At 34.4% G+C, this 13,022-nt stretch overlaps 3 protein-coding genes and 1 non-coding gene across 7 annotated transcripts in view; 3 read left to right on the top strand and 1 right to left on the bottom strand.

Annotated features, from left to right (window-relative positions):
* On the top strand, positions 220 to 2,338 carry LOC107618684 (splicing regulatory glutamine/lysine-rich protein 1). 4 transcript variants are annotated; one of them, XM_016320813.2, is made up of 4 exons: positions 220 to 417; positions 702 to 939; positions 1,474 to 1,507; positions 1,598 to 2,338. In XM_016320813.2, the coding sequence occupies exons 1-4, from the start codon at positions 359 to 361 to the stop codon at positions 2,176 to 2,178; spliced, it is 912 nt and encodes a 303-aa protein (XP_016176299.1). In that variant the 5' UTR covers positions 220 to 358; the 3' UTR covers positions 2,179 to 2,338. The 4 variants fall into 4 exon arrangements, with proteins under 4 accessions (XP_016176299.1, XP_016176298.1, XP_020966820.1 ...); XM_016320812.2 differs by having other exon boundaries at positions 1,447 to 1,507; XM_021111161.1 differs by having other exon boundaries at positions 230 to 417; positions 657 to 939.
* On the top strand, positions 4,254 to 4,327 carry TRNAN-GUU. The gene has a single exon. It is a non-coding gene; the product is annotated as a tRNA-Asn (tRNA).
* LOC107619090 (probable beta-D-xylosidase 5) lies at positions 4,459 to 7,327 on the bottom strand. The gene is made up of 5 exons (XM_016321306.2): positions 6,600 to 7,327; positions 6,355 to 6,524; positions 6,147 to 6,244; positions 5,299 to 6,060; positions 4,459 to 5,210 (listed from the first exon to the last, which is right to left on the bottom strand). Exons 1-5 carry the CDS (start codon positions 7,287 to 7,289, stop codon positions 4,570 to 4,572), a joined length of 2,361 nt encoding a protein of 786 aa, XP_016176792.1. The 5' UTR covers positions 7,290 to 7,327; the 3' UTR covers positions 4,459 to 4,569.
* The window catches only part of LOC107617768 (vacuolar-sorting receptor 1), a gene marked incomplete in the record, with an annotated part of 4,314 nt that continues 3,776 nt past the window's right edge, over positions 12,485 to 13,022 (top strand). Inside the window, 1 exon segment of the mRNA XM_016319625.2 lies at positions 12,485 to 13,022. Within this exon segment, the coding sequence (XP_016175111.1) occupies positions 12,893 to 13,022 (130 nt within the window).

Genomic DNA, 13,022 nt, shown 5'->3' with positions numbered 1-13,022 from the left:
TTAGTGAGGATAGTAAATTTAAGGTGGAAACTCAGGTGCAGTCGACTTCATGTGAAGTTGATAGCTGAGAATCGTTAGATGGTTTGACTAATTTGACTAAATTTTTATTTAACGGTTCTCAGCTATTAACTTCACGTGAAGTTGACTACAGCTTAGTTTTCACCTAAATTTAACCTTATTTTCATGACACATACGAACAAGATGAAAGATGAGGATCGTGCGGCTGGTGTGTAATGTTGAAAGAGGCATTGGGTAGAATCCGCCGCATGTGAGAATGGATAGCATGAAGTGGCACACAAAGAGAAGCTTAGCCCTAAAACTAAAACTAGCTCAGGATCGTTGAACACTACAAAATCTCATGTCTCGTCGAGACTCTGATTCGAAGCGCCACCATTCTAAGTTCGATTCAGAATCCAGGTATGCTAACGCATTATCCTTAATTCAGGTTCCTAATCGCTCTTTTTCTTAATGTCTACTTTTATATTTTGTAATCGCATCATTTTCTGTTCAAACTAGGGTTAGTTTAAATTCACTCTGGTATCATGTTTGGATTAGCATAGTTTACGATCAAATGCTTATTCTCAGAAATTTTGGAAAGTTTAACGAAAAACACAAAGACGCTTTTTAAAAAAAAAATTATATCTGTAAAATTCAAGCAAAGGCGCTGGTAAAAGTGAGATGATGTGTGATGCTATTTTTAGTCCCAAGAGATATAGAAGGGATGGAAGACAAGAAAGAGAAAGAGAGAGGGAGAGAGAGAAGGACAGAGTAGCAACAAATGGAGGAGACCATACGGATCGGGACCAAAGACCCAATTTGCCAAATCGTTCTAAGGAAGTTAACAAAGATGTTGCTGACAAGAAATCAAATGATCATAATGAACCATCCAAGCATTCATCTGATCCTACTCAACCTCCAAGATCCCACTCTTATTATCAGGTGTAGTAAAAGCTACAAAGTAATTGTTTTTTAGTTTTTTTATTATTATTATTATTCTAGAATTGAGTAAATGTAGGAGCATTGCTTGTTTACATGTGAACTAAGTTGTTCCAGTAGACCTGTATCATATAAATGTTAACAACGGTCGTGACTGAATTCTGGTTTTAGGATACTAATAGTTTGTACTTGCCTAGTTGACCGTCCAAGCTGTATAAAAGCGATTCCTCTCCTAGAATTGCTGAAAATTGTTCTCACAGACGTTGATTTGTAAGAAGTTGCATATTCATCATCTTGGGCTGAAAGCAATGCCTTAATGATCATTTTCAAGATGACCTGGAAATTGTTTTTCAGCTGCGGATTTAAAATCATTTTACATGCTTGATTGTTTATTCAGTTTATCCAAACTATTTTTCGGGTGTGATGTAGCGGGATTCTTGTTCAGCCCCATGCTTTCAAGTGCCCTCTCATGTAACCATCTTAGGCTTGCCTATGCATGTTTTATAACAGCATGATGAACGTGGTAATGCTGGGCAGGTTGGTCGAAATGCTGATCGTAGGGAAGCTGGTGGTGAGTTTCCGTCCTTCTTTAAATACTTTTGGATATATATTAACCGTTTGGTTTGTTGTGTATGGATATTGACACCAGATATTCATGCAGGAAAAATCTCTTCTCAAAACAGAGAGTATAATGAAAAGGTGGAGACAGGTCATAGTAGAGAGCCAAGAGATGAGAAATCACATACTAAATTGGATGACAGTTTCCAGCGACGGGGTGGTTTTTCTGAGAGGAAAGATGAGCAACCTACTACTACGAGGAGAAGGCCAGCATTTAGGGAGAAGAAGATTCCAGTGGATTCAGGAGAAGTTAATCCAGCAACAAGGATGGTGGTAAAGGCTATCCATACTGACCAGTCTTCAGAAAGGAATGAAAGGAAGGAAGAAAAAAGCAGCAACCCTAACCATATGGATAGACCTGAGAAGCAAAATGCAGATGACAGATTACCAAACAGGACTGAAGCTAGGAGGGATGGCTTTTCATCAAGAGTTAGGTATGGGGCCAATGGAGGCAATGGTAATTACAGGGGAAGAGATAGATTCCATGGAAGACAGGGTTATCAACCAGCCAAGACCCGAGCAGAGAAGTGGAAACACGATTTGTATCAAGAGGTTAATAAGGACCCTACGCCAAAGAACGATGATGACCAGATTGCAAAGCTGGAAGCACTCTTGGCTTCATGATATCTGAAAAAATAGCCAGTATTTGATAAGCTGTAATGATTGTTTTCTTGGAAATCATAGTTTATTTCGTGTTTTGTCGAACAATGTCAAAAGATGACTTTGCAACATTTGCTGATTACGTTTTATAAATTACATGTTGAGAGTTTAGTCCTTTTGGTGAATTTTATGCATGTCTGTTAAAGTTTACTAACCCAGGAGAGTATGCCACCAACTAAGAAGTATTTAGTAAGCCAGTAAAGGTATCGGAAGTTTTATAGTAGAACCAAACCATTAATGAAACGGCTATTTTCCATCTTTGAATTTTTTATTCCTACCAACCTAGAGAACTTTCATTGTTGAATAGTATTTCACTTTTAACTTTTTATTTTTTATTCTTGACAATATGAAAACTGAAAAGAAAGTTCTTTTATTTCACCAGTAAATGAGGTATTCAGAGTAACTAATCAATTTATATCTGGGAATCAAAAAGGAGTTAAATAAATAATGAATCCAAAGCTAGTCGTGTTCATTACAGTTGATACTCTAAGAATCAGTCTTCAAGAGCAGATGTATACACAATTAGATGACAAATAATGATACTCACCCATCATCTTAAACAAATGAATTATGTAAATACCAGAAAAGGAGATAAACAATAATATCTAAAAGTGGCTGGGATAAGATAAATAAAAAATATTGAACATCTTCCATTTTGCATCAATTAGACTTTTGCAGCAAAAGATTTAGCACTAGTTGTGGCAGCATTTGGAGGAGGAGGAGCAACAGCGAAAGGGCCTCTGGGACTGACCAAGAAGCTATCAACACCTTCAGCTGTAGTATTATTGTTGGGAGGGTGAGACTCAGACCTTGTTCTCCTGTGAGATGATCCAGTGAAGGAGTCTGACCCCAAGAGCAAATGGTAGCTCCGGTTTGAGCTCTCGGAATGGGACAAGCTCCTCTTCATTCCATGGTGGTGGTGGTGGTGATCATGATGGTGATTATTTTGGTGCTTCTTTATCGCTTGATAAAGATATGGAATCAAACCTTCCATTCTTTCCCTCACAAGTCACAACTAATAACAGCCTTTGACAATCTTGAACAGCAGATGAATTTTTGTTCTTTAATTTGGTTTGTATTGCTGAAGGTTTCTAAGGAGGAAATGTATTTATACTGCAACAAAATTGGTGTGCTATGAAAGGTACTAAGAAATTTCCACCAGTGCCACAAATGAATGGGATGGAATAATTTCATTGACTTGTAAGGTCACTTTGACATTAGAATATAGTCATTAATAACGTGTGATATTTTATTATTAGTTAGAGAAGTAAAAGATTAATGCATGTATGGTGTTTTTAAACAATTTTGCTTGCAATAAAGGGAAAAGTTGGTAAGGCTTTGAATAATTTAACTCGGCAATTGGAAATGGAACTGCAATGCTCGAGTATGATAACTCTGACTTTGACTTTTGCTTCGCTTGTCATGTGTTCTTTGTATCTTATATAATAATGATATGGTGGCAACTGCTTCAATAAAGATGTCAAAAATATTTTCTTATGATAATTTTTGTTTAAAAAGTATAACTTTTTCATTTAGTCACACTTTAAATAAATATAACATTTTTATAATATATAAAAATTAAACTCTACAACTTATTATTCAATAGTCAAAATAAAATATTTTCACATGATAAAAATTATAAAATTTTTATTAGAGTAGTCACCTAATAATATATGGATGGATATGGTCTTATCTGGATATAGTTTTGACCAATAGGGATTAGATATTCCTTGCTTCGGCGGCTGTGTTATTGCGCGTAGTGAATACTGAATATCCACAGGACTTTGTTTTTTTCTTATAATTCATGGAACCACAAAATTAGTGATTGTGTGAATTCATTCATCAATTCAGTGACATCCATTATCCATATGGAACTAATTAATTAGTGAATTTAATGACAGCATTATGGTATAGTTAACATTTGTCAACGAATGGAAACACGAATAACACCCGGTTAGATGTGCACTAAACTGACCAAAAGATTTAGAAATATAGAAATTTAATAGTAGTATGTTTTGATTTTTAAATTTAACCATCAAGCTGGAGTAGCTCAGTTGGTTAGAGCGTGTGGCTGTTAACCACAAGGTCGAAGGTTCAAGCCCTTCTTCTAGCGATTATGTTTATCTATTTTTCTAGTAATTAGTTTTGTATCAACTTATTTTATATAAATATAAATATTTAATATCATATCAAATACATCAAAATATCTGAATATTTTGTTTAGGTATCAAAGTAAAAGTGAACTAAACACAAAAAAAATTTCTATTGTACTTATCAAAATGTAATTAAACTCATCACTTCCATAATAATGGATAGATAGTGTTATTATGTTATGGCTATTTCCCAGCAGAGGTATCACTGAGACATGAAGTGTTCTCCATCCACAATCTCTGAAAGCTTAAAATCAATGTTATGTGTGACTTGGTTATCACTGGAAGAACCAACCACAATAGTGTTCTGTCCAGTGATCAGATTTCTCTTACCATCATCATCCACTACTGATAATTCTTCACATAAATCTATTTTCACCGTTACAAATTCTGTCATCCCAACCTTAACTTGCACCCTTTCAAATCCTATCAGCTGCATAATTGGAGCACCAGGCACAGGCTCGGTCATTGCTGGCTTCCAAAACACTAGCACCACATGAGATCCATCAAAGGGTCCATTGTTCTTCACACCAATCACAAGCAAGAATGTTAAGTCAAGGCAACTTATGGTGGAAACATCAATTGCTTGAACATCGGTGAGGAACTCAAGTTTTGAATGAATGGATGATGAGTTCTTGATCACTATGGTGTTGGGAGCTGATGCTACATAGGTGGTGAATGTGGAGTAACTTAATCCATGTCCGAATTCATAGAGAGTGCTTCCATTGTAGAACCTGTAGGTTCTTCCAGGGTAGTTCCTGCTTCTATTGGCTCTCATGTTCATGTCAGTCATTGGTACTTGATCAACATAAGATTCTGGGTACCATGTATAAGGGGACCTACCACCTTAAAAATAATATAAATACTTCAAAGTTAGTTTCTTTCTAAAGCTTGGTTGACATAATCTATGGTCTAATGACAGAAAAAACATTACCTGGGTTGTAGTCTCCAAATATTACTTGAGCTATGGCATCTCCACCAGCTTGACCAGGATATCCAACCCATAATATTCCTCCTACGTTGCTGACACTCTTAGTGAAAGAAATATCAACTGGGCCAGCTGCCATGATCACCAAAATCAATGTTCCTTTTGTAGCTTGAGCAACATCCTTAACAAGCTTCTCTTGAAATCCAGGTAGTGTCAAGTTCTCTCTGTCAAGGCCTTCTGCTTCAATGGACTGGTCTAATCCCACAACCACCACAACTGCATCAGCACCTGATGCTGCCTTAGTTGCTGCTCCGAAAAGGCTCTGAGTGCTGCACTTAACATTGCTGCAGCCAGGTGCATAACTCACAGAAGAAATGTACTTCTCTAGTCCTTGCAATGGACTAGTGTAGCGGCAAGGTATTCCAGCATAGTTGCTAATCATAACTGTGGTTGCATTGGCATTTGGACCAATCACAGCCAGTTTCTTTATCTTGGTTTTTGATAAGGGAAGAGATCCACTATTTTCAAGCAAAACTATTCCTTGCTTTGCAGCATCTAAGGCTAATTGCTGATTCTCTTGAGTGCATACATCAGATGGTCCAAGATTTGCAAATGGAAGTGATTTGGGGTCATCAAAGAAGCCTAATCTCATTAGAACTATGTAATTGTACACCAGTGCTTGGTCTACAACAGATACATCTACCTTCTCCAACTTCACTGCATTTGGCGTGTATTTTTTTAGAAAGTCCCCACAATTCATATTTAAACCTGCATGTTAATGGTATGGTTTTTCTTCCTTGTCAGAAAAATTGTAGAATCTTTTTGTTGGTGTTAACATGAGTGATGATATTTACCTGCTTTCAGTGCAAGAGCCACAGCATCTTCAGGTGTTGCAGTGTAGTGAATTGCATCATAATATACTTCAATTGAATCACAATCTGAAACAATATATCTGCATGTAAAGTACAACATCAGTGAGCTAAGCTTCACTTCATTGTCTCATATAAAAACTAAAAAGAAAAGAATTGAAAATAACTGCATTTTATTTCATAAATGACAAACCCGTCTAAACCCCATTGGCCTCTTACTACCCCTTTGAGCAGGTTTGGATCAGCACAAGTGGGAACTCCATTGACCCTATTGTAAGAACACATGACACTACTAACATGACCTTCCACCACACAGCTCTTAAATGGAGGCTGATACGTGTCCTCCAAGTCTTGCTTTGTCACCTGAAATATACAATCAATTTATACATTACAATCTTCATATGATAATGATCATGCACTAAATTTGTAAATCTTTACCTTAGCATCAAAATGGAAGCGATCAATGCCTTTCCAGTTATCAAGATCATAAGCAGTGTAATGCTTACAACAACTTGAGACCTTAAGGCGATCAGCTTTGGAACTAGCTTCATCAGGCACTTCTTGTAATCCCTTGACATACTTGACAGCATATCTAGACACAACAAGAGGGTCCTCTCCGGGAGTTTCTTGGCCGCGACCCCACCTTGGATCGCGAAATACATTGACATTAGGACTCCAGAAAGTGAGACCAGCCAAGTCCACATTGTACATGGCTCTGGCCTCAGTAGACACAACTTGTCCCATGTTGTACCAAAGTGTTGCATTGAAGCTTGCAGCTGATAGAATCACTGCTGGGAAGCTTGTGGCACCAGGGACCCTTTTGTCAAAGCGTGTCCCTGGACCCAAGTTTGATACACCATGAAGTGCCTCTGACCACCATTCATATGCAGGGACACCTAGCCTTGACACACCGCTTGAAGGGTTCACTAATTGCTCTGCCTTTTCTTCAAGTGTTAGCCGTGAAACCAAGTCTTTGGCTCTAATCTCATATGTTAATGAAGTGTTACAAAATGGGAATTTGCTTCTTTGAGAAAAGCCTTTGTCACATGCATGCTTTTGGCTCCTAATTGGAACTACCACAACACAAAGGCAAAAAGATAATGACAACAATACTAGTTTATTCTTCATGGTCTTTATGGAATTTCTTTATGTTATGTTTGTGATCTCTCTGGTTTGATTTATATATAACAGATTATAGTGTGGTTGCAGGTTGCTTGTGGATTGAGATATATAATGATTATAGGATGCTTAAATGAAACAAAAGCAGCTTTGGTTCTTCCATTTATAGCATGGCACCACTAGCCACATGGTCCAGCACATATAAACTTACTAATATAAGTTTAGAGTTTATTTAATGATAACTGTTGATATATAACGTTACTAAATATGATAAGGTAATTAATTATAAGAAAGCCAGTGGGAGTGTGACACTGTTGGGAAATGGTGATGTGAGATGGATGGATGAAGGTGGCCTGGGAAGAGAAAGAGAAAGGGTAAGGGTGCCTTTGAAGACACATTAGCTCATAAAAGTGCACGCTACTATATGGAAAATGTAACACCATGAAAGACACTTATAAGTTTTATGCATGAAAATTATTATTGAGGCATTGTATATCTTTGATTACTCAACCATACCATGTAAAATTTGATATTTTGGCAGTACTTGGTTTCATAGTCCAACTCAACTCTCTGATATTGTGTCCTTAATTAATGAGAAAATTGTAAGGAGTATAGATAATTTTAGAAGGAATCTCGTTAGGGAGACAATGAAAAATCTTGACAATATGTACAATTGATTAGTTATTTAGCCCAATAGGGATAAATAATAAAAACTATTTCATAGATTATCTTAAATTCAAAAATTTTGATTCAGTTATTTCACATCAAATTTTAAATTTTAAATTTTTCAATTTTAAATTTCAAATTTTAAAAAATTTAATTAATTATTTTAAAAAAATAATCATTCAAAATTTTAATTTACCAAAACATTTCACTTCAATATCCTCTTCTTTTTCAACCGGCGGCCACCCCACCTTCATCAATAATCATCCCACTTCACTTTCGCTACTTGGCTTGCCACACATCACTCACCCTTAGTAAAAATAATCATCCACTTAAGAATAAAAATAATCATCTGCTTACTTAATGAATTGAACATCCAACATATTTTAATTATATATAACTAAACCCAATCAAGTCAAAATAATCATCTACATAAAATTTAAAATAAATATCCGCATACCTACTAAAATGACCATCCTAAATTAACTATTAAAATAGAAGAAGAAGGAGATGAATAAACAGAAAAAGCAACTATGATCCTCCAATAATTTAATTTTATTAAAAAAAAAATATAATTTGAACCATGAGTCTTATGATTTGATATAACCATAAAATGAAAATAAAAAAAAAATGTTTGAACAGATGAGGAGAAGACGACGACAGTAGGTGTGAGGGGGCCGTAACACCAATGCGACCGTGACCCGTCCAAACAGTCACGCCTTCAACTGGCTGATGAAGGAGGCAGGAGCCAGGCGGACGCGAGGCGCGCACACCGTGCAGGTTACTGACGCGGAGACAGACCGGCGCCGAAAGATGAGCGTGCGCAATGGGTGAGCGGTGCAGGACCGGGGCTGACCGAAGCAGCTGCTGCCAGCAGGGGGGAGACGCGCGAAGGAGGTTGGGCGCTGCAGTTCTGATCGACGTTAATGAAGGCTTCAGGTCACGCTGCGCCGCGGCGGTGGATGTTGAGGGCTACGGCGGCCGGTGTCTGTTGCAGCGCAACAGATGAGAGAGGATAGAGAGGAGAGAGAGGGTGAGGGAGATCGGTTGGAGGTGTTCGTGACTGTTTGGAATCCTTATACCTTATTTGCTTTATATTTAAAATTGGAAATAATTTTATAATTAATTAATTTAATTATCATTTAATGTTAATTTAAAAAATACCCTCATTGTCACATTGTAGACTAATTATATTGGCTCATCGTACTTCCTCCTTCGAAAGTTTCAATACTCGTTTAATCGGATGAGTGAGCTGATCACTCGATCAACTCGTTGGTTACGAAAATTCTTTGTTAACACTTGATATTGAGAGAACAATGTAGGGGTGACAACACCATCTAAACCCGCGGGTTCTTAGGATTTAGGTAATATCCGCCCCGAAATATATATAATATATGTAATATATGTAAAATAATTAGTAAAATAATTAATAATATTGTATCATATTTAAAATTTTACTTTAATTTATGTTATATATGTAATGGTGGTTATATAAATTTTGAAATTTATTTTAATAATTATAGGGACAAGTAGTGGCGGAGTGGGTACCCGTGGAGGCGCGTTATGGTTCAATTCTTTATTAACCACGAATAGAAACGAGACATATTTTATGCGAGTTATTATAGGGCGGAATAGAGTCGGATAGAAGAAAATCCGCCTCTACCCGCTCCTTTGCCACCCCTACAGCAATGTTTCTCTCTCACTCCATCCTGGTTATTTTGTTTTTGATAACATGACTGGGCCAAGGCCCAATTACCTCTTTTGTTATCAAATTCTCTCTTCTCTTACTATTTTGGTTGGACTCGTCAACTACATGTATTTGTAAAGTTTGGTTGATTCAAAAAACTTGATGGTCCAATCCATACCCAAAACGCTTATTAATCATTTTCCAATTTGAAGCCCCAAAGGTAGACGAAAACCACAAGAAAGAAAGAAAAAAAAGAGATCCACTTGTGAAGAAAAACTAAAGAAAGAAAAGGAATTCCTTTTCACATTAATACATTATCATCTAAATTCTTTTTTTGTTAAGAAATAAATATATTACTTTAAATTGTGGTACATTTACAATATGTCACTTTCAATATTTATAGAGTACTAAAAGGCCAAAAACATTATTTAATTTAATTCAGCTTTCTTATCTTCAATCCGGACAACCAATTTTCACATAGCTTACAGAGAAATCAATATCTGATGTTCACACACACACACAATTATACATTTTCCAATAAATTTAAGTTTTCTTATTTCTTTATAAATATGAGCCCTCACCCTAGCAGCCATGAGCCATGGATGATGGAAGCTGAACATCTCCATGATTCACGGTTGCCAGGAGAATCTTAGTATGATAAATCATAGTTTGTTAATTACAAATTTGTGTAGCAGCTTCTCATTTTGTTTTTAAGTATTGAGCAATTAAAATTTAAAGCGTTATTGTTGCCATCTTAATTGGTCCACGTGAGGTTTCTCCAAACACTTGTCAACTCGTGATTGGTTGGTACACGTTTTCATTTGAACCTACATATGATAATGCATTGAAATGCTAAAGAATAATATAATTATCCAGTGTTAGATTTCTTATTACTTTTTCAACTACATAAGATATTCAAAATAATAAATATTTATATATATTTTTATTATTATAAAAATCTTGCACGTGAAGAACACTTTATAATTAGGTAACTACTCAAATGAAGAGGCTAAAAACATTTTTTTATGAAGATTCTTGTATTAAAAATGTATTTTGTTTGTTTAGCCACACTTTAAAAAAAATAACATTTTTGTAACACATCAAAATCAAACCATACATTTTATCATCTAATGGTAAAAAAGAAGCATCTTCATATGAAGACAATAATAAAATCTTTATGGTAGTATCCACCTTATAATTATTATGGTTGAGCTTTTTTATAAAAAGACACAAAAAATATTATATACATAAAAAATTCACTTACTAAATTAATTATGATATATTTATATATAAATATGTGTATTATTTTATTTTTGTAATATATTTTATATTTCACATAAAAATTTAGTAAAAGTCATGTGAGGAATAATAGATATGGTTCAGTTAGTGATTTAGTTATACTTTATTATTATGTGTATGATTCAGTTTATTAATTATTATGGTTCACCTAATGTGCAGCTAACTATGCATATCTGTTTTATTCTCAGACAAACATCAACCCCCCGGATTAATGAGATTGATGCAGTGTATAGTCTATTGGATTCAATGAGATTGTACTTTCTACCTTGCAAATTATAATTTGAGAATTAAAAATATATTTGAACACAACCGAATCTTAGTTCTATTACTAGATCATTATTTTTTTAGTTAAAACTTAATTCATCCATCCTAAATTCCTAATTATACTTTCTTCATAAGTGTGTGTTTGTTTTTTTAGACTTGACAAGAAAGAAGCAAGTGTTAAGGTATTGATTTTTTTTGTAAGTCATTTGTTTTAGGAGAAAAAAATTAGTTATACAATATTTTAATATTTAAAATAAAATTCGAACCTTTAACCTTTTTATTAAAATATTATAAGATTACATGATAGAATTTTTGTAAAATAAAAATGTTTAATGAGCCAAGCTCAATATATTAATTCAAAGTAAATTGATTATTTATTGTGGGAGGAGGTTAAAAAAAAGTAGGGTGATTTTTTATCGAAAAGATGATAGCTTATGTATCTTTTTTAAGGAGGATACCAAAACTCTGATACCATGATAAAATTGTGAAAGAATAAGAAGAGAAGAAGAATATTATACTTTGTATTTTTTGATTGATTGAATTGAATTGTATTACAAAGATAAAACTAAATATATATATAAAGCATTGCCTACGAAAGATAAAGTAAAGATGAGATAAGATAAGAAAATAACATAAAGATAAGATAATAAATACTAAAATTATCATTGAATTTATGTATTCTGTTGGGTTGAATTTGTGGATAACGAGATTTTTTTATTATTGTCATGGGATAAGGTAGAAGAGTAATTTAATAAAGCGGATAGCAAATTCATGTTTGTATTAAAAATTAGTTATAAATTAAAAATATATATTTAATTATTTAAATATAAAATACATATTAAAATTAAATTAAATAACTTATATATTTATATTTATATTTAAATATAAAGTAATTGATTTTTTTTTTTCGCATGACATTTTTATACAAAAAATTAAGTGTATTCAATACCAATTATCTTATCGCCAATATATTTTCCTTCGTAATCATCTGTATTTGAGTATTGATTATTGTGTTTAGTCACTTTTGGTAATTCTATCTTATTCAACTTGAGAAACCGATTTACCAGGAACGCATTTCAATCCGGATAGATAATATTGTAAATCAACAAGACGGTTTATAATAATTTTTTTTTAATTAAAATTTTCTAAAATGAGTTTGAATTGGGCAAGAAGCTAAGGTTTTGATTTTTGAAGAGTCCAAATTAGTAAATTGCTTAATAGCTAAGAAGAGTAATATTTTGTCTCCGTGGACTCAACAGAGTGAGGAAAAAAATATAAATATAAATAAAAATTCACACAAAAGAAAAAGAAATCTTTGAGTTTTCCATTTCCAAGTCTCCAAAGTCTCCAAGTCTCTCTCTCTATAGATTGCGAGAGACTTCACAAATAACTTGTCCCTAACAAACAATCAAACCCTTCAAATCAAGCATGCAAAATTAACCAACACACCACAATTTCTCAGCTTTTTTTATTATTTTTTCCAGTCCCCTTCTCAAACAACTAAAAATTAAAAAGCAGCATCGACGATAATTTCCACTAGAGTTTCTTTTTTCCTTTTTTTTTTCTTATTTAATTTTAGCAGAAGCTGGGAATAAAGGTGCAATTTTTACACTCATCGAATCACAGAAGTAGTATCGCCATCCCAATTTAGAACTCGTAAAACCGAGTTTCGGATTCGTCTCTGGGTGCTCCCAAAAATATGAAGAAGCTTCGGAGATCAACGCTGGCGCTGTTTTTAGGGTTTCTGTTGCTGTCGGTGGCGCCGTCGTCAATGGGGAGATTCGTGGTGGAGAAGAATAGCTTGACGGTGACTTCGCCGGAGAAAATCA

The sequence above is a fragment of the Arachis ipaensis genome, chromosome B09, assembly GCF_000816755.2.
Source record: "Arachis ipaensis cultivar K30076 chromosome B09, Araip1.1, whole genome shotgun sequence".
NCBI classification, from domain to species: domain Eukaryota; kingdom Viridiplantae; phylum Streptophyta; class Magnoliopsida; order Fabales; family Fabaceae; genus Arachis; species Arachis ipaensis.
Note: the sequence above shows the minus strand (reverse complement) of the source record. Positions and strands in the feature narration are given on the sequence as shown.